Source organism: Calypte anna, chromosome 10 (assembly GCF_003957555.1).
Source record: "Calypte anna isolate BGI_N300 chromosome 10, bCalAnn1_v1.p, whole genome shotgun sequence".
NCBI classification, from domain to species: domain Eukaryota; kingdom Metazoa; phylum Chordata; class Aves; order Apodiformes; family Trochilidae; genus Calypte; species Calypte anna.
Window position 1 is genome coordinate 8,770,877 of NC_044256.1, and position 20,259 is coordinate 8,791,135.

The 20,259-nt window shown below is 34.6% G+C and overlaps 1 protein-coding gene across 2 annotated transcripts in view; it reads right to left on the reverse strand.

Annotated features, from left to right (window-relative positions):
* The window catches only part of UNC13C (unc-13 homolog C), a 107,814-nt gene that overhangs the window by 49,930 nt on the left and 37,625 nt on the right, over positions 1-20,259 (reverse strand). For both annotated transcript variants that reach the window (XM_030456876.1, XM_008492046.2), the window contains 6 exons: positions 13,937-14,106; positions 11,997-12,112; positions 10,393-10,556; positions 5,270-5,420; positions 1,778-1,846; positions 832-921 (listed from right to left, as the gene is read on the reverse strand). In XM_030456876.1, the coding sequence (XP_030312736.1) occupies positions 832-921; positions 1,778-1,846; positions 5,270-5,420; positions 10,393-10,556; positions 11,997-12,112; positions 13,937-14,106 (760 nt within the window). The remainder of the gene's footprint in view (positions 1-831; positions 922-1,777; positions 1,847-5,269; positions 5,421-10,392; positions 10,557-11,996; positions 12,113-13,936; positions 14,107-20,259) is intronic.

Below are 20,259 nucleotides of genomic sequence, written 5' to 3' on the forward strand. Positions count from 1 at the left end.
TTACTAAGTTTTCTTTGAATTAAATTATGGATCTGATGAAAGAGGCATATATTCACAAGGGTTTGGGTCTTTAGGTTTTTTGTGTCTAGCTGAAAAATTTCCATTATTGAGACAATAATTGAACCATATAATTATATGTTTTCCTTTGAATGAGAATATCAAATAGCTCTTTATTATTTAAAACAAAGAGTTCAGCTTTTTACTCTACTTTAGGATACATTAATTTGAACTTGAATGGGTTATTTTATTTCTTTTCATGTAGTGCCTAACACAGTGAAATCACACGCTATTGTGAACAACATTGTTTTGTGTTTTGCATTTTTATCCAGTAATATCAATGTGTTTTATTCTAAAAATATTTCAGACCTTGACCACCTATCAATATCTGGAGTGACTAAAGCAAGTAGAGTTATCAGACATATTTTGCCATTTGACACGTGATATGAAAATACTTCTATGAAAACATTCTACACAACTCATATTCCTAAGGTGTTCAAGTGAGTGCTTTATGTGACTTGACTTTGAAGTAATTAAAAAGGCAATTTTATTTTGTTTCCTTTGGGAGATGTAAAAATAGTAGTTAAAAAAGGAAAATATAGTTATTTATTTTTCAAAGATAATGGCTTTCACCACATTTTTGATAAAAAGCATGAATAAGATGACTTTACTTCATACATTTCCAATAAGCAGGGAGATGTAATTTAAAACTGAAGGAAATGAATTTATTAAGATTATTAAACAGAGCTTGTTTTTCCTGGAAAATAAAAGGCAACAGTTTTTTTTTTGTTTGTTTGGGTTTTTTTGAGTCATTGTGCAAATAAAGGACAATACCTTCATTCGGAAAAAAGTAATGCTGGTAAGCAGATCCACAGTTGATTTAAGATCTTGGAGTCTTTCAGGATTGCTGGCAGGAAAATTATCCTGGTGAATCAAGAAGAGAGAAATCATATGAAATTAGTTACAGGTAAGATCTTTGAACAGCTCAGAAAAAAACCCACCAAAAAACAACTTGCAACAATTGATGTTTCTTGGAAGGATTACAAATGTTCACACATTATCTGAAATCTGGATATAAGAAAGTCAGTGATGGGTATCCCTTTGACATGAGTAGGAACACTGCTGATAATTCTCTTGTATTTCTAATATGAATGATTTGAAATCTTGGGATATTTTCAAAACATTAACAGAGCAAAAATCCCTACAAAAATACTGTAAAATGTCGCTAGTGGAAATAATTTATCCATTCTCCACAATATGTTAATCACTTATAGGCATAAATGAAGTAGCAAGCTTAATGAAGAAATCACATATGAAATTTATACTGTAATCTCTAGGTTAACAGGAAGACTGATGTGAAGTAGCGTTATTTAAATGGCTTCATACTAAGGAGACATCAGCCAAATATCCTCATGCTCCAATATTATCTGGATAACATTACTAAATTAAAAGATTTTGGGATTAACATATCTGCCTTCAGGCACGATTGAGCTCTGCTGTCCTGAAGATGGCTGAACACCTGCCTGCTGATGGGAAACAGTGACTGAATTCTTTTTTTTGCTTTACTTGCATGTGCAGTTTTTGGTTTGCCTATTAAAATCTCTCTATCTCAGCCCACGAGTTTTCTCACTTTTACCCCTCCTGTTTTCTCCACCGTTCCACTATGGAGTAGTGAGCAAGGGATTATTTTCTAAAACGTCTTTAAGCAGATAAAGCACACAGGGATACTTAAATGAAAAAACATTTGTGTTTTTTTCTAGATAGAATAACTTGCACATACCCTGTATTTAGATAAATCAATCCTCAGAGAATTGTGCAATTGATCCAGCAGCCTTATGAACTTTTCCCTCTGTCAAAAGAACACAAGAATATGATTCATTAGAATTTTCAGGTTCCTGCAACTGATATCTTTTTAGAAAGCTGCTTTCCATTCTTAACTTATTGGAAAAAAAGAGGTTGTTTTCCATACTTTCATATAGAGGTGCAGGTCTGAGGTATCTCTGTTTCAAGGCCAAGAAAATGTGTCTTTTACCACTTTCTTTTCCTTTTCTATCCTGTATTGTTATTTACCTGGTCTGTATTCCATACTGTGCAGATCTGCAGTACATTAGTGGGGGGACACACTTCCCTATGCAGCGTTTTCCTTTCTTAATGACTGATACATGTCAAATGCCTCAATATATCTAGAAATTGAAAAGCACTGACTGATGTTGCTGACCAAAAGGTCAGCAAACAGCATCAATTCAGCACAAAGTTACAGAATCACTGAACGATGGAATTTTTTTGTGTTGGAAGGGGTCTTAAAGATCATCTCGTTCCACCTCCCAATAGGCTAGGCTGCTCCAAGCCCTATCCAATACTTCCAGGGATGGGCACCAACAGATTCCCTGGGCAACTTGTGCCAGTGCCTCATCACCCTCACAGTGAAGAATTTCTTCCCAGTATCCAGTCTGAATCTACCTTCTTTCTGTTTGAAACCATTCTGCCTTGTGATGGAAAATAAAACATAAAATGCAAAGTTTTAAGCTATGTTAGGAAGGTTTATTAAAACACGTAAAATTGTTACACTTTTATAATGTAATTGTTTACACTCTTGAAGAAAGCACTTCTCAACGTGTATTTCCTTTTCATGATGCTCATTTACAGAAGTATTTAATGTAGAAGTGTGATGGAAAAATATACTTCAGAAACAGTGGCTTTTGTGAGAATAAGCTCTGATACTGTGCAGTTGCAGGATTCCCTTTCAATTGGGGAGATTAACTTGTTATCTTGATAGATGAAGGTTTAGTGAAAACATTTTGTTTTGAGACACCCAGCTGAGTGGTGCAGTTCCCAATTAATACTAACGAGAGCTTTTAATTATTAATCTTCACATTAGAACATATTCCATAGCCCACTGCACAAAACTGTGCAGAAATCCTTGCCAGTTTCTGTGAAAGCAGCAGGCTTGCAGAAGTAGCAAGATCTGAGAGCTCTCAGAATTCATGATTGTATCCACACCATCCCTGAAATACGGTCGACACGAATATGAAAATAGAGATCTTTGTGTACTGTCTCTCATCAGTGGAGCATTAACTTATACCAAAAGCCACTAATTTGGCACAGTTCCCTTAAGGGATCAATCAAAAGGGAACTTTTTTGTCACATTATAAATCTGCACTGAAACATTCAGCCAGCCAAATCCTTCCCAGCTGTAGCCTGAGGACTGGAATTTGAGCTGTTCTTTTTGATGAATGTTGTGCAGCTACCCACTGACAAATACCTTTTGACCCAAGAGAGAAAAGTAATCTAATATTTTGCCTATAAGTCAACTGTTTGTAAAAAGAGCTGCAAACGTCTACGAGTGGTGCTTTCTGCTGTCTTACCACCCATCTGTTGAGCTATGGATTGGATTGGAATTTGCGTCAAAGGTAAACTGGCATTTACATCAGAGAGGACTTAATCTCTATCCACTCCGAGGATAAAAGTAGTTCTGACCATTAGAAAAACAGGAAAAAACAAAAAATAGAAAGAAGATCCAGCAAAACCATTCTAAGTTTCAAAAGCTAGATCAAACTGAAAAGTCTCAGAGCTTTAACACTGAAAGAGTACCTTTGTTTTAACATTGATACAGAGTCTTTCCATAATAAACCAGGGCTTGACTTAGAAAACCTGAATAAAAACAGAGCAATGTTCTGATATCATGGTAAGAAATAGTTCATAAATATTGTGACAGTGCTTTTCATCTGTAGTTTTTTAGTCTATAGTAATGAAGCAATGTTTATATTCCTGTATCAAAGCAAACCTGCAGGAGAGTTAAAGAACCTTGTCTCCAAAATAAAGACTGAGTCCTGGGTACATGCATGCATGAGTACTTCCAGCAGACTAAACATATAAAAGAAAAATAAATTGGTTTTTAGAGTAAATATTCCTCTAAAAATATTACTTAGTGGAACTGAAAACAATAACTTCATGGTTGTTTTTTGCTTTTGCTTTGGTTTGTTTTTTTTTTTTTTTCCTAAACCAACTTATGAAATCCCTTATATTTGAAAATGTTATGAATGAAATATTAATTTTGTACTTCCTCAAGAATATTTAGAACTCACTTCTGGTTATCTACACCTAAGCAGCTGCATCAGAACCTGAGAACATTCAGGATTCAGCAATAATAAGAAAAATAAATCTTTGGTAGTACTATGCAAAGGGAACTTTAGAGATAGAAGCCCTATCTCAAAGGTGTTTGTGCATGAAATGAAAAATAATATCTAGTTTCAATTATTTGAAGCTCTGTATGAAAACATTATGCTGGAATTCTGTACCTAATGCACTGCTACAAATCAAAATTTGTTTTAGCATCTAGAACAAATTTTCTTTACACAACTAAATCATTACACTTTTTGCAGTCATGGATTGAATTACTCTGCTGAGCATAGCCTGATAACTGTGTTTCTAGCTTTGTGTTTGTTATAGAAGTAACAACTATAAAAAAAAAAAAAAAAAAAAAAAAAAAAAAAAAAGGGAAAGAATGACTGCATTTTTCAGCATCAAATTGTGTTTCTCTATATCATGAGTAATAGTAGAGATACAAAAGCAACAACTTTTGAGCTCTTCCTTTCTGCTTTCATCTTCCCAGTGAGGGGAGGTGAACAACTTGAAATACACAATGAATGTATCTTTATTTTTTGTCATGTTCAAAGACCACGAAGTCTGCACTGTCAGATACATATCCACAGAAGGAAAGCCAGCTACCACATCCTGAGATCCTGGTATTCTTCCTAAAATTTCAGATAACTAATCCAGATCTATAACTTAGGCAACACATAGTTATTTCAGCAAAAATAAGACCCTATCTCTATAGGCTCTTATGAGAAGAATACTACTATTTATGACTAGATCTATAAGGTTAATATGAGTTCACTGATGACACAGCCCAAGAATATATTAGTAATTGAGAATAAATCTAGCACAATTAGTATTTCACAAGTTCCATTGCAATAAAAACAAAATCTGATTGTTGAAGATTTTAGTACAATTCATGTATGCCAGTGCTTTCTACTCTATATACCTTACATATAGCGATATATGGAAATAAAGAGTATCTTTAGATTTTATGGTGATTGATTGTGAACACTCAGGGTTAAATTTTCCAAAGCTAACAGTAACTCTTACTTTCTGAAATTAACAACTTTTAAAAAAGGTTTCGATTTAGAAGTTAATATGCTGTCATGTATTGGAAAAAAAAAAAGAAAAAGACTGAGAACTGATACTGTATTAAAAAAGGAAGTCTGCTTACCCCAAAGTTAGTAGCTGCAAACCGATCTGAGGCAGATACATTTGTTGCTGCTGTTGTATGAGCATAGAAAGCATTTATATTGGCCAACAATGTACTCATAACTGCAGGAACACCAGGGCACATATATTTAGAAGACAGACAGGAGAAGTGCCTATAATCCAAACAAACTGACAGTTATTAAAGATGGCAAAGATTCTGGTGTTTCTCTCAGCAGAATTTCTTTTTGGCTTCAGTAAAATAACTTTCAAGCTACCTCATGGACAGCTGTCTGGTATATGTGAGGAAAATTCAGACAGGGTTGAAATAATTGTCAGTTGTTGCATTGCACACTGGTATTTTCAAATTGAAGACATGAGATTCACACAAGGTTTTTACTCTTATTAAATACAAAAACACAATTTAACCATCTTGATTTCTATCAGGTAACGCATTCTTTCTTAAACACAGACAAAATGAAACACAAACTGTACAGATCTGTACTCTAGTGGAAAAGGATTTGACTAATGCCAACAGAAAGACTCAAACCAGCATTTTACTGGGGCTTGTATTTTAGGCTATAATATTAATGAAAAGTAAAGCATCAAACAACTACTGGATTCACCTTCATTCAATTTAGGCCATAAGTTAAATCAATCCACTGAATTCAGGCCACTAAAGTTTAGGTAAGCTCTTGAACCAGCTTCATATTCAGAAACAATGTTTACTACAAGTCTATCTCAGAGCCCATTTGGGGTTTCAGGAGACAAAAGGGTTTTACCCCCTGTTTCCTCCAGAGTTTGAAGAAATTTACTTTGTCTTACAAGCCTGTAACTACTGTCCTGCTCCCTGATCTGGACTGCTTTGATCCCAGAAAAAAACTCCAGCAGTGCCAGTCCTGTGGCACAGTGCTTGGACTGAAGGCATGGAGATCTCTGTGCTGCATGCTCACAGCTTGGGAATCCCTTACAGAGTGAAGTACCTGCTGGTAGTAGGAGAGGAAGGAGAAAAGTTTGGGTGAACTTCATACACCCACATTAGGAGCAGACAGAGCTGTTTTAAGATATTTGTGAGAAGATCTGACATTGCACAGTTTCCTTCTGCAGCATGCAGAGCTGCATAGGCATGAGTACAAATAGAAGGGCTGATGCTCACATAACATGAAATTCTACAGGAAGGGAAAGAGGAGAGGAAGAAGCTGCCACCCAAGGTTGCACTGCAGATTGTGAGTCTCCAGGCAGAATATCATCTCCATTAGGATGCCAGCATTTAGTCATTCCAACCTTTAGAGCTTCAGCTGGAAGCATTTTTTTGGATGGAGTTCCACTTTGTATTCAACAGAATCTTGAAAGCACAAGTCTGGGCTGAGTGCTGATCACAGACAAAACTACAGGGAAAGTGGTTTTCTATTTGGTTTCGAATCCTTTTAATTCCCAGACTATTTCATTTTTCTCAAAGAAACCAAAGACCATTACTGGTCGCAGCACCTCAGGCAGGCAAATGCATGAAAGCCCCAACAGTGACTCCCACCCAGGTCTGGGTGTATTAACTCAGCTCTGGTTTTTAAGCAGTCTGCTTCATAGGCAACTAGAATTTATTAGGTGAAATTTTAACACTGATGATTCAGCAAGAAGATAATGTTAGGTGATTAAAAAAGGAAAACCTGTTGTCAATATACAGTTTTCAAAGTGGAAAGTTATGTCCAAGTAACTGACACTATTGTTTAAAAAAATCAGAAATATTTCATGTATTCTCTGTTTTTCTTAGAATACTGAACAATATAAAGACATGCAAATTAGAGTAAGTCGTATATTTTATTATTTAGCTAGCTCTTATAGATCAGAATCAGCAAAGTTTTAAGACTTCCAAATTTATTCAGATTCAAATTCTTAAATTAAAATGAAAATCGAACATATACAAATTAAAACCCTAAATAACTTGCTGTACTGCACCAGAAACCCAGAGCTGCAAAACAGCTGCACTGTTTACTGGCTCAAATGGCTGCTTATAACAAAGAGCTTATAAGATGTATGAAAGATTTAACACATGAAGAGAGTGAATAAGATCACTACAAAACATTCTTAATTTCAAGATTTATATTTAGGCAGTATCAGGTGGGAGATAAAGGGATGAAGATGATCTTTAAGGTCCCTTCCAACCCAACCCATTAGATGATTCAGTGTTTTCAGAACTTTTAGTTGTTCACATATTGGACAGATTTTCCATGAAGCAGTCAGGCACTGGAACAAGAAAATCTAGACTACTATTTGTATTTGCTGAGCTGCCACAATTGTGCTTGATGAGTATACTCAGTGTATCTAGAACATCAAGTCTATCCTTCTGAAATATTATTTCTGTGCTTTAAAGGAATAAATATCAATAAACATTGTGAAGCAGAAACAAACAATCAGGGCTTACTAGGAGGACAATAGATGACAAAGCTACCAGCATGAACCTGAAATGATAGACAAGTGGGTTGTTTACTGCCATAGCAGAACAGGATGCTAAATTGCTGTAGGAAGTGGTACTTTAGGGAGGCTTAATGAGATTTATGTTGTGTTGAGAAATGCAGAGAGACATATGCTACTAGCCCAGCATATGTTGCCTACCCATATGTAAAAGGGTCAATACTGCTTATCATTACCTCTGACACTTTATATACTAGGTAATAGACTCCAAACAATTATGAATTATAAAAATTACATTCAGACAAAAAGAGCACCTCATTAGCAACACCCTAAAGTCACTTGTGTCTGATACATGATATAAGAAGCATGGGGGTGCTCTCTGGGGTCTGGATCATCAGCTGTGAAAGCACAGTCAGTTTTACATTTACAAATGCAAACATTTTAATTTACAATGTTATCATGAGACATGCAATAGAAATATTCTGCAACTGGATTCGCAAGCATAAAATGCTTACACAATATCCCTTTGAGCCAAGTGATTACATCCAAATTACCTCTCTGTTATATGGTAGAAAATTGCCTCTCTTTTAGTAGGAGCACATCATTACCAAATGGAATTTGACAATTATATTTTCCAAATCATGAAGCTGTAAATTTCCTCCCCATCACTGAAGTTGTTCCAGCAGAAAAGGTGATCTCATAAACACAAATAAAACCACCAAATAACAGCCAAAAAGAAAGTTCCCCATGGCAGATCTAGTATCTTCCCTACTATTCTCCCCAGAGTCTGGATGCTCTTACCAGGAGAGCTCTGCAGATGAATCAGCAGACCAGTGGATATGAATATATATTCTTCTCCAAGTACTATTTGAGATTACATTAATTATTGATTTTACACCTACCTTAATGTGGTCTTAAACAGAATGTGGCTATGGGGGTAAATTAAATCTGAGATTTTATTTCCTGTGTAAATTACCTGTGACTACTGATACCAAATTCACTTTCTGATTACACTTGCCATCAAATGCCTGGTTTGCAGTCAGCAGTAGCAAGGCTGTTTGATGGAAAAGGTACAGAAGAAAGCAAGAACAAAAAAAGTATAAGCTGAAGTACATCATTTAACTTAAAATGGTTTTGTTAGAATTTGAGTTAAGATTACTGAAAAATGTGTTGTAGTGCTTCCTCAGCTCCATTTTAGATGTTCAGAGCAAATTTACTTTCTTTTAAATCTGTGTTATGTTATTTACTGATATAAAAATAAAGCATCTTCTTTATGTGAAAATGCAACCTATTTCTAAAATCATTACATGAAAAAGCTCTTTAAATACATTAAATATATTGCTATTTTTGCAATGTTGATTTTTGCTACATTTAAATTCCTAAAATAACTTTCAAACTTTCCCTGGAAAATTTCAGAGTGATAGCATTCATCAAAAGGTAAAAGAAAATAAACTTCAAAATAAATTTTTCAGTTGTGGTTGTATTGAGATAACCAGGTACTGGGGCTATAGTCAAGAAGAAACACTGATGCTAAGTCAGTCCTGCTTTATTTCCTAAACAAAACAGCAATAAAAGCCTTTCCTTGGCATTAACAGCTCTTGAGAATTCATCTTATAAAACCCTGAATTCATTTGATACATACAGCAGAAACAACCCTGTCATTTTGGAGATTAATACTTTGGTAAAAAAGGCATAGCTATTTAAATAAAATTATGGGACTATAACACTATGCTAGTTAGTAGGTAACATAACTTAATCAAGCTGTAAAGATATACATGCTTAAAGAGAAGCAAAACATGAATATCCAAATATTAATGAAACTCAGTGCATGAGTTCTGCCATATGTATTACAGATATACACTACCACAGGGAAATTGTCAAGCTTAATTAATTCTTCTGTGCAATGTTGTTTAAAGTCCTCAGAGAACAAGCATTAATAATATATACATTGCAAATATATCCTCTATTTATCTGTTAGATACAAAGTACAATAATTCACAAAGAGCTATATAAAGTGAAGGCGTGTTCATTGTAATAGCAGATGGTGTCATTATACCCTGCAATAAAGAAAACTTCACCTGTTTATGTGCCCTCATACTTATTATAACTTTTTTAGGATGTACTGTAAAAAGATAGAGGAAGTGAGATACATGTTCTGATAAAAAATCCCATAGAGTTTCTACAGAAAAAAAAGTATCCATATTTCTTCCTTAGAGAACCCATTTGGAGTCCTCTGATTTCCTGTGGCAGCAGTACAAGCACCATATGGTCCTTTTCACTGGACAAATTAACAATACATGGTAGAGATTTTGCACCCCCAGACCTCTAAGCTCAGTGGTGCTGTGTTCTGAAGTGATCAGACAGCTGCCTTGGTATGGACAACGTAGTCACAGGTTCTTATGCAGTTAAACGTGGTTTGCATTAATTATTTACACACACTATGCAAGTTTACCGTAGCTATTGCTGTTGTTCTGTGATTATTTCTTGTGAAACCCTGTTCTGGAACTTCCCCTTTTGAAACAGTGAAAGTCTTTCTGATTCTTGCCTCATACCAGTATCATAAAGATGAAAAAATGCATTAGCAGTGGTACCGTAAGAGCCAAATAAATGGAAATAAGAAGCACTTCAGTAAGAATTAGATGGACAAATGAAATGGAGAATGAAAGCATGGAGGCTCAGAACTCATCATTTCCCTCATTCTTGAGAGAAGAACAGAAAACCAGAAATAATAAAACTTACGTCATAGCTTGATAAATATATTCAATTCCATAGCGCATTGCGAATTCATCTACAATTTCTTGAGCAGCATCATCAAAGTAAACCTTCCAGGCTTCATCACCTCTCACTTCAGGGATTTTTACGACACCATTAGATTTAACTTCCGTCAAGTAATGGAACAGATTCTAAATTTAAGAGACATTTCAAACCGGAATTGTCAGATTTTAAGTGGCATTCTGAAAGTATATCCTACATAACAGTCATCAATATGTTGAATGTTAATTAGTTGGGGTTTGTTTGTTTGTTTCAATGAAGAATGGCACTAAGACTCCAAACACATGTTTTGTAATGGAATTCTAGTTAGTGCAGGCTTGTGATTCAGCACATTGACCTATCTCCTTGATATAAGGTCACATCAGTTAACTGGCACAGAGAGACTGCAACATAAAATTGTACAGAAACTTTCAATTCTCTGTCATCTGCCCTTGCTAATAATTGAAATAATGGTGTCATAATGCTTACTACATAATGCTTCAACTTTAATTGGGCCTGTGACCAAAAAATTTCAAATTCATTATTTAAGAACTGCAAGTTACAGGAAGCCTACCAGAAATGTTGCAAAAGCCTCTCAAGGAGCTGAAGCCATGAAATAAAATTTATGTTCAGCAACCTGTAGACCAAAGCTAGTATTTAATCTGATGTTAATGTCATAGAGTGCTTCTCAGATCACCTACCTTTGTATGTATCTGCAAACTAAGCAGCAGCTTTGATTTCCTGCTTTCAGTGACCAAAACCCCCCCAAAACCTTTAAAATAATTTCAGTTTTTCTAATTAGTCCATAACTATCTTGTGGATTACCTTAATGTAATTTCCCATTTACTTCACAGGTCAAAATATTTGCATTCTCATGTCAAAACCTCTGAGTGCAAATGATCTGAACATTCAATTCTCCAAGGAATGATGAACAATGGGATTTTGTAGATATATACAAGAGCTGAACATTCAGCCATGTATCTATCAGTTTTCAGAAAGTACATGTATTTCTAGAACAAAACTTCCATGTATGTCAGTGTTTGAGGGAAGAGCAATCAAGTACAAACACACTCATATTGGCAGTATTTTTTCTTCAATGTTGACAAAAGCAATCTAAGACGAGGAGCAAATTTTACATTATATTGTCAGTGATTTTCCTGCTTTTTCTTGCTCTCTCCAAAATATTAATTAAGGCAAATTAATTCAAAATATGAAATAATAAAGAAGTTTTCACAATTAACAGCTATATTCCTGTAATATACAGAAAAGGTTGTATCTTGTTGTTAACAAGTTTGTATGGAGCATCAAAATGCTAATACAAAATATGGCAGGAGGACTTACCTGGCTCCACCTCTTGTTGGTTCTAACTCCTCCTGGCAGGAATGATCTGTTGGTGTTTTATTGTTCTACCTTTGACTCACTACTTGAGATGCCATCAGTAATAAAAAGGAGGGAAGCTAAAATAATGTTCTGCTGAGGTGTAGCAGCACCAATTTGTTTCAGTATTCTCATGTTCTGTACCCTTTTTCCTTTATCTATGAAACTACTCAATATTAATTTATGTACAGCTTTGTTTAACTTCTCCAACATACCTCATGTAGACAGGTGTACTGCAAGTGGTAGGGAGCAACTTTCTCCTCTCCTTTTATTTCAACATTGATTTTCAATCTAATGGCACCAGAGACGGCCGATTTATCTGTTCGCTTTTCTGAAGAGCAGAGAAATAATAATATTGGCAACTATCAAGAATACAGACATCATGTGAAAAGCTTTCAGTCTAGATTAATAAGAATGTTTTTGAAAGGCAGACAGTCCAGCTGTTGAGAATTAGAGAAATTTTTTAGTACATCACATACAGTTTGGGCGACGAAGCAAATATCAGATTATGAAATAAAGAACCTTTCTTATTTTAGCTGCCAAATTCAAACCATGCTTTACAGTTTTCCATTTTCAATTGATTTCAATTTTCTATATGGTATATATACTAATTTATTTTTATTTATATTATTGATATTTTCATTTAGTTATGAAGACCTTAGCTATAACCTGAACTAAAGAACTTTATGCTGTCTGCACAAGTCTGTTCAGCTGCTGTAACTCCTTGTCAAGAACAATGATCTTGACTCCAATTTTCACTTTTCCTGTCTTCTCCAGAGGCATAACCGAGCCAATAGGGATTAAAATTTTTATGATTCTTTCAAAAGGACTCTGGTGCAAGTGGTGATGAACATAACAATTAATAAGAATTGCTATTCTATAAATCCAATCGATTTGTTTCAGGATTTCACTCCTCTTTCCTCTGTATGATGTGACACCACAGCTGTGTCAATTGTGTATGTAGCAGCTTAAAATTTGTCAATTTTTTTGTATATTAAAATTCTCATGAGCCATTTACCATTACCACTTTTTAGATACTGGTTGAAAGGTCATTCTAGATTCTTCCTTTAACAGAGGACACAGATTTTCAATACATTTAAACAGTTTCAAATCAAATATGTTCAGTGAGATTTTTTCAAAAATCGATTTCATAATGATTTCTATCATTTTTCTATCCATTTAAGTATTTTGATTTCTTAAAGGAATATAAATTAGAATTAATAATAACCCAATTATCTTACCTTTAAAAAATCCTCATCATAAACAGGAAATAAACCAAGTATTTCTCAATAAGAAAACAACTAGTTCCCTGACATCTATATAAGTCACAAGGAAATGAAACACTCCAAGGAAACTAGGACTGTAGATCAGGAAACAAATGCACTACAATTTTATGTCATCCAACATCATCATCATTAATTCATAATTCAGGTGACATCCATAAATGTTTCTATCACATTTTAATTGTCAAATATAGGAGATTAACTTAAAAATACTACTCCAGAATATTTAGTGCACCCAAAGAGATTTTTAGAATTGAATAATATGTATATGCTTAGCTTTAGGTAAAGGAAATATATTCTAAAATACTTTTTTCTTCTTAAGACCTGCCCAGACAAGAAAGTGCAGTATTTAAGAACAACAGGGAGCATTCCAAGCTTCAGCAAGCTGACTTCACTTTATGACTCTGCATATAAATACATTTGACAACAAGCAAGTTTCATGAAGAAACACAGGTGTAAACAGAGTGAAAACAGAATAAAATTAATAGGCCCAGAATGGTAAAGAAAAAAAACCCAAACCCCACAAAACATATACTATAATTATCAGTAAAGGAATGTGGACAGCAAAATATTTCCTCAAATTTTCTATGTATATTTGTAGATTTATTTCCCACAGAATGCTACTGTGAATGGACTGGTCTGAAATATTGGGCTCTGATACCTGTTTTCATTTTGCATTAATTTTTTTTTTATGTTGTTGTGATTAGTCTGCTCTCTGTAATTATTATAGCTGAATCAAAATGGAGAAAGTATCTTTCATTTTCAAATCAACTGGCAATATTTAAGGTTTTTAAAGCTGTATACTGGTACTGAATCTACAGATGCTAACAGTCTACCTAATTTTGTTTTAAAAAAATCAGTAAGAATCATACCTAAATTATACCATACATCCATTTCTCCACTCAGTGTTCTTACTTCAATGATTGTTTGCCCAAGGAAGTCATCTGATTCCTTTTTGAAATGTTGTTTTACTCTAGATTTGATGTCATCATCTTCATCCCATACTCTCACTTTTATTCTGTCTGTAGAGTTATGGCATTCACTGTAAAAGAATAATAAAATACAAAACTGTGAGTGGTACATAAGCTACCTATGTTTTTTCTGCAGTCTAATTTATTGTCCCCCACTTCCATACACTTGCTAAACTGCACAAAGTGACAGAAAACAAACAACTGCAACGTTCAGTATAATAAAAAGAAAGATTTCCAGGGACAAAGATGCAATTCCTACATATAAGAAAAAGTAAAGATATTAACTCGACAGAATTATATATAAATATGGTTTGTATTTAGGGTTGTAATGAACTAATTAAAATTAATTAATTAATTTACAACGAGTACTTCTTAATGGTATTTAACAAAGAAGGAGTTAGGTCAGGTTTATTGATTTAGGGATGCTATATAGTACATAAACTAGACAAAAAAAAGTAGTAGCCTAGAATGTTATAATACAAAAAGTGAGAAAATCATAAAGAATTTCCAGTCCATGGCAGGAAGTTTTTAAAAAAAAAACAGCAAAGAAAGACAGGCAATCAGAAAAACCTGGGAAAATATGTAACTGCTTTCTTTAAAAGATATATTACTTTTTTCAAGTTCCCCATGGTAAGGAGAAGTAGGCACAGACTGTTATGTACTAAAAGATTCCTTGCAAATTTAAGTGGCTTACTGACCCCTCATAAGCTGAATGGATTTGAGGAGCTGCTGGGTGTATGAGGGCTTCACCTGCAATCTGCAGATGTCCCAGTGAATAAAATTTTACTCACAGCTCCATCCTGCATTTTTTCACAGAAATGGAAAAGAAACTACTACATACTCATGCATCTGACCATACAGTTTTTAAAATACCCCTTCAGTAATACTACAAAATGTTACAAATCTTTGATTGTCTTTAAATATAGCTTTGAAGTGTAGCAGCAAATTTTGATCTTCTGTTTAACACTTGATTAAGAGTTTTTACATGAATTCTGTTCCAAGCACTATCACTGTGATCTGAGTCTTTCCAGCATTAAAACAGTAATAGTATAACTTATCTCCAAACTGGCACCCCTCAGGGGTGTTCTAGGAATTAATTAGTGGTGGTAATGGGCTTTGGAAGTATAAAGTGCTTTAAATGGTATTATTACTGTCAAGGCAAATCAGTCACTACAAATGGCATGCACAGTTTTTGCTCTGGCTCACAGACATCACCCAGTACCACAGAAATACTTGTGTCTGCATTGCGAATTTGAACATTGCAGATATCTCTGGTAATTAAAAAACACATTGTTCTCTGATTAGCAAAACTAATGAAGCCTATTTTACTTTTGTCTTATGACTGGCTTCCCTGATGCCTGAGAAACTACAATCACCTATTGAATCTTCTCCTATAATTGTTATTTTCATACATTACCCTTCATATGGACTCACTGGTGTCTATTTATGGGGTGGGCTCATCCTGAGGAGGCTGTTAGGAGCTCATCTGCGTCTGACCACTTTCTTTCATAGAACATGATGCATGTAGTATTAGGCAATGTAGGAATTTTCTCTGACCACAAAATTCAAAAGATATTTACAAAGACATCCAAAATATAGGAAGACACAGATGCACCAAATAAATATATTTGCCTCAAGAAATCAGGGTAAACCCGGAATCTATAGAATTCTCCTAAAATGTAGCCCAGAATTATTGCTTAACGATGATAAAGTCCTGAACTGCATTTAGCTGTGCACAAAATGGAAATATTAAACAAGAGATTTCTAGATGATGAGGCCTTTACGTGATCTTTATCACCATATCTCAGATACCCTCTCCCTGCTTTGCTTTTCAGGGAGATGATACAAAATTAATTAAATGGTACTTCAGTACCAGTACCATATTTCACTAATACAACACCAATTTCCTTCTGATGTACACTTAGCTTACTAAGGAATATTTACTCAGATGATCAGGACAACTGCACTTTTCCCTAGTACCCACATTTATCAATCCTGTATCTTTTCTTCATAAACCTTAGATCAGTGAAATTTCATGAGACCTTTCACAATCAATGGGCTTGCTCACATATCCATTTCTGTCTAAACCTTTAGTTCTGCTACCTGTTTTAAACCTTGCTGTGCAAGACTCTAAAATCAGCATAGCTCTGTTATGCAAAACAGAAGGGTGCGTGAACACATATATCTACATGTTTGCCCTGTGGAACTGAGATGGGAGGGAGATTTACTATTACAGTTAAAGAACTGACTCTACATGATTCTACCTACCTGCCCAGCCTCTCAGGAACTGCACGATATCATGAGCTGCACACTCTGCTTTCATCACTTATAACATCTGTGCAGAAGCTCTGTGGCTTCACAAAAAGCACTGGGTGGGATTCCTACTTCTGCTTATTCTGTCCAGGAAGATCAGCCCAGGAAATTCAAGGCAAAGGCAACATATCCTGTTTCCAGTATTCTTCTAGTAGCCACTCTGCTTTATTTGCACAATAAATAGTTCACTCAGGTGTGTTAAAGGAACGTGAGAAGTTAATTGTTCTTGAGAATACAGAGAATGAAGGTAATGATGCTTTTTGAAATCTGGAAAAGCTGCACTGTATTTGGAGATGCTAGGTAGAGGAGATGGTATTAATAATTTACCAGCAATCTGGTGATGATACATGGCTTCTGCATTTCCAGAATGCTACACATGAAATAATCCTCACAACACTCCCACTTGTTCTAATGGCTAGAGTAATAAAAAAATGTAATAAACTATTATTACTAGAGCAGCTCAATGTAAATCTAATATCATGTGTACTGGCATAAATTGATTGTACACCTCATGTAAGAGATCTACATCCAGTGCTAAAATAGCAGTCAATTGATACTATGCTACTTTCATTAAAGAAATTTATGCAAATGAATTAAAATTCTAGTGAAGAATTTATGGAGGATAATTTCCCACTGTATCAAAACGCAATACACTGGTCATTCTTTCCTTGTAATGTTCAGTAAAACCTCTTCCATGCACTAACAAATCTGCATAATGTGAATAGTTAGTCTAGGTGGAGGGCTTTTTTTCCCCTAAAAAAGTGCTATTTCTTTAACATAAAGAAAATTTTTTACAACAAAATACAGTATCTTGCTGAAATTCTGTAAGGAATCAGTAGACAAATTGCTGTGTCTGAGATGACAAAAATGAACTTGACTGACAAGTTTTGCTCATGTCCAGTTTTGCACATTTTGGAGCTTATTATTTTTTTTGAAATTAGCTTTTATTCATCATTCACAAATGAGCAGTATAAAAAAATCAAACACACTATTTTTGATCAGAGCTCAAAAAAAGCAGGGAAGAATCTTTTCTGTCATGAAATAAGCAAAAATTTGCTTAGAACTGGTCTTGTATACCCTGAGAACTCGAACAAGTGAAGAACAGACAGCTAGTGGCAGAAAAGCTTTGGAGAATTTGTACCCTAATAGGAACCTTTTCCCATTATTATTAGGAAACAATTATTAATAGGAACCTTTCCTATTAATATTATCTGATAAAATACACATAATAAAGCCAAAAATGCCACAAATAATGACCAGCTTATTTTTTAAAAATATCCTCAAAAGTGACAGAAGAAAGAAGAAATAAAGAAAGAAATATAAAAAGAAGAAAAAAGAAACATAAAAAGGGGAAGTGTTATACTATTCTTACTCCAATTTTAGAGCTGGGGTAGTGATTGACAGACAGATTAAACCACTCTGTAATTATCTTCCTTCTCTCTTACTCTGTCCATTCCTCCTTTTTAAAAAGTATTTAGCCTCTGTGGCATTGCTATAATAGGTCTGTCCTTTCTACTTCTATGCCTTGAGAGATAGCTCCATATTCTCTCAGGAAATATATTCCAGTATTTCTTTAGCCCTACCATTGGCAAACCTTCTCTGCAGTCTCATTTAAGTCTCTCTAAATGGAATTTGCACCTATTGCTTCTTGAGGTACTGTAATAGGAAGCATGGAAAATAGATAAGTCCTTTCCTCTTTCCAGGAGGAAGGATGTGTTTAAAGACATCCTTACCTCCACTACTTGTTTCTTCTCTAGTCTGGACAGTCCCAATTTTTTAACAGTGTCAAGGCCCATGCTTTCTGATAAAGTAGAATGTGCCTAATTATGTCTTTTCATGCATGAGTTTACTCTGTCATAACAAAAAGAGAGGTGTATAAAATTAAACTGGATTGACAGCAGTTTGAAAAAAGACTCAGACCAAACATGCTGTACTGTGAAACTAAAAAACATTATTGCTGAACAAATACTTTATTGTTTTAATTAGTTGTTAGAGGTGTTCTGCTCTTTTGTCTTGGGCTGAAGCTGTAAGATAGTTATTTTAATTAGTAGGATGTTTCTCAGAGGCTTGCTTGCTTATTGGAGAACTTCTAGAATGGGTAGCTCCAGAAAACCAATTTGCAGGTTTCTATTACCCAACTGGCTTTGTGCAATATAATTCTTTGATATATACTCTTGCTTATAAAACAAACTTTAAGCTATTTCAACAATTCTCACAAGACTCTATTCAGGTGTTACTGTAAACTGGAACACCATTCAAACAGTTAAACAATCTTGTTGACTTCAGACACAGTGAAGATAAAACTTCTTGGAAAAGTCAGTTCTTGATCAAGAATTTCTAAAATGACGTAGGAAAGGAATTTGGTAAGGTCCTCTTGCATTTATTTCCTATACATGGCTGTTAATAGAGATCATTGCTTTACATGAATTCACTAATCACTACTTTTCAGTATAAATAAACTGAGTGCTGCCCTTTAAGTTAATTCTAAGGAAAGAACATCCACAGCTGGATGCCTGAAATAGCTGCCAGAGATGTTTCCGTAGTCAGAAATCCTGGGCTGAAATCTGAAGCAGATGAACAACTTCTCTGACTACCACAAATGTTTAAACCACTGTGATCTCTAATCTATATCAATGCTGTTTATTGCTAGAGAATACCTTCCCCCAATATTATCTGCTAAAATACACACATTAAAACCAAGCTCTGCTGATGCCAGGAGCCATGGCAAGTGTTTTAGCTACAGCTTCCTGGGTTTGGTAGGCTGCTATCTGATACTTCTACTTTCTCCAGTGATTTCCACTCTTATGAATTACGATAGAAAAGCAAATTAAGTGTATTTGTCACAAAATGCATGTACATTAATTATACACCCACGTTAGGTGACAGAAAGGCTGAGAAATACATAAATAGTTAATGATAATTGATCTGAACTGCCACTCTATCTGTGATGGAATAGAAAGTATTCTGAAATAGTGCATCTCTTACATGAGAAAAATAAATGCAAAAGTCATAATCATGTCCCTCATGAATAGTTTCATCATCCACTGGGCAAATTTTGGAAAAATTGAGGTTCAGTTTTTGTCTACATTGATGTTTTCAGTCTATCAAGAATGTCAGGAATCAAAGTCTAACAGTTTTGTGACAACTGCTACTTTGGCCAGGTGGTAACTATAGTCTTCAAAAAACCCTTGCCACTGGTCTAATTTAGATCAATTAGATAAAATGTTTTCATGCATTAAAAGAAGTAATAGATAACCAGTGAAGCTATTTATCAGAGCCACAGAGCCAAAATTGAATTAATATGTAAAATAATAACCCTGTTTTATATATATCTATATATAAATATATACATATACCATATATATTATATATTTATACAATCATCTGGTTGGACCAGGTGATCCTTGAGGTCCCTTCCAACCTGACATTCTATGATTCTGTGAAACATGTTTGTGTTATACAATTGTATCTGAGGTGTTAATGAGTGGCCAGAGGAAATGAAACCTCCAGAGCCTGAAAGGCAATTTGGAGACATGTGCTTGTTAGACAACACTGCCAGAAATAAGCTGATTTCCATATTTCAGCAATCAATTCTTGAAATGAGTGGTGAAGAAACCAATAAAAATGAACAAGACATTTATTATAGTCTGTAGATCTATAAGTTTTCACAAAGCTGAAAACTATTCAGCCAAAACATCTCTTCCTTGTAATTAAAAAAATAAAAAAACAGTCTCCTTTCCCATACCAGACACCACAATTAATGAGAAAGAGAAAAGTGACAAATAGCTGCATGACTCTTCCTTTGTGCTGGCATTGAATAAACTCTTCTATCACTGATGTTTTATTGAAAAAAAAAACAAACAACCAAACCAAAAAATCCCCCCAAAAATCAACACCCCACAACTTGCTCT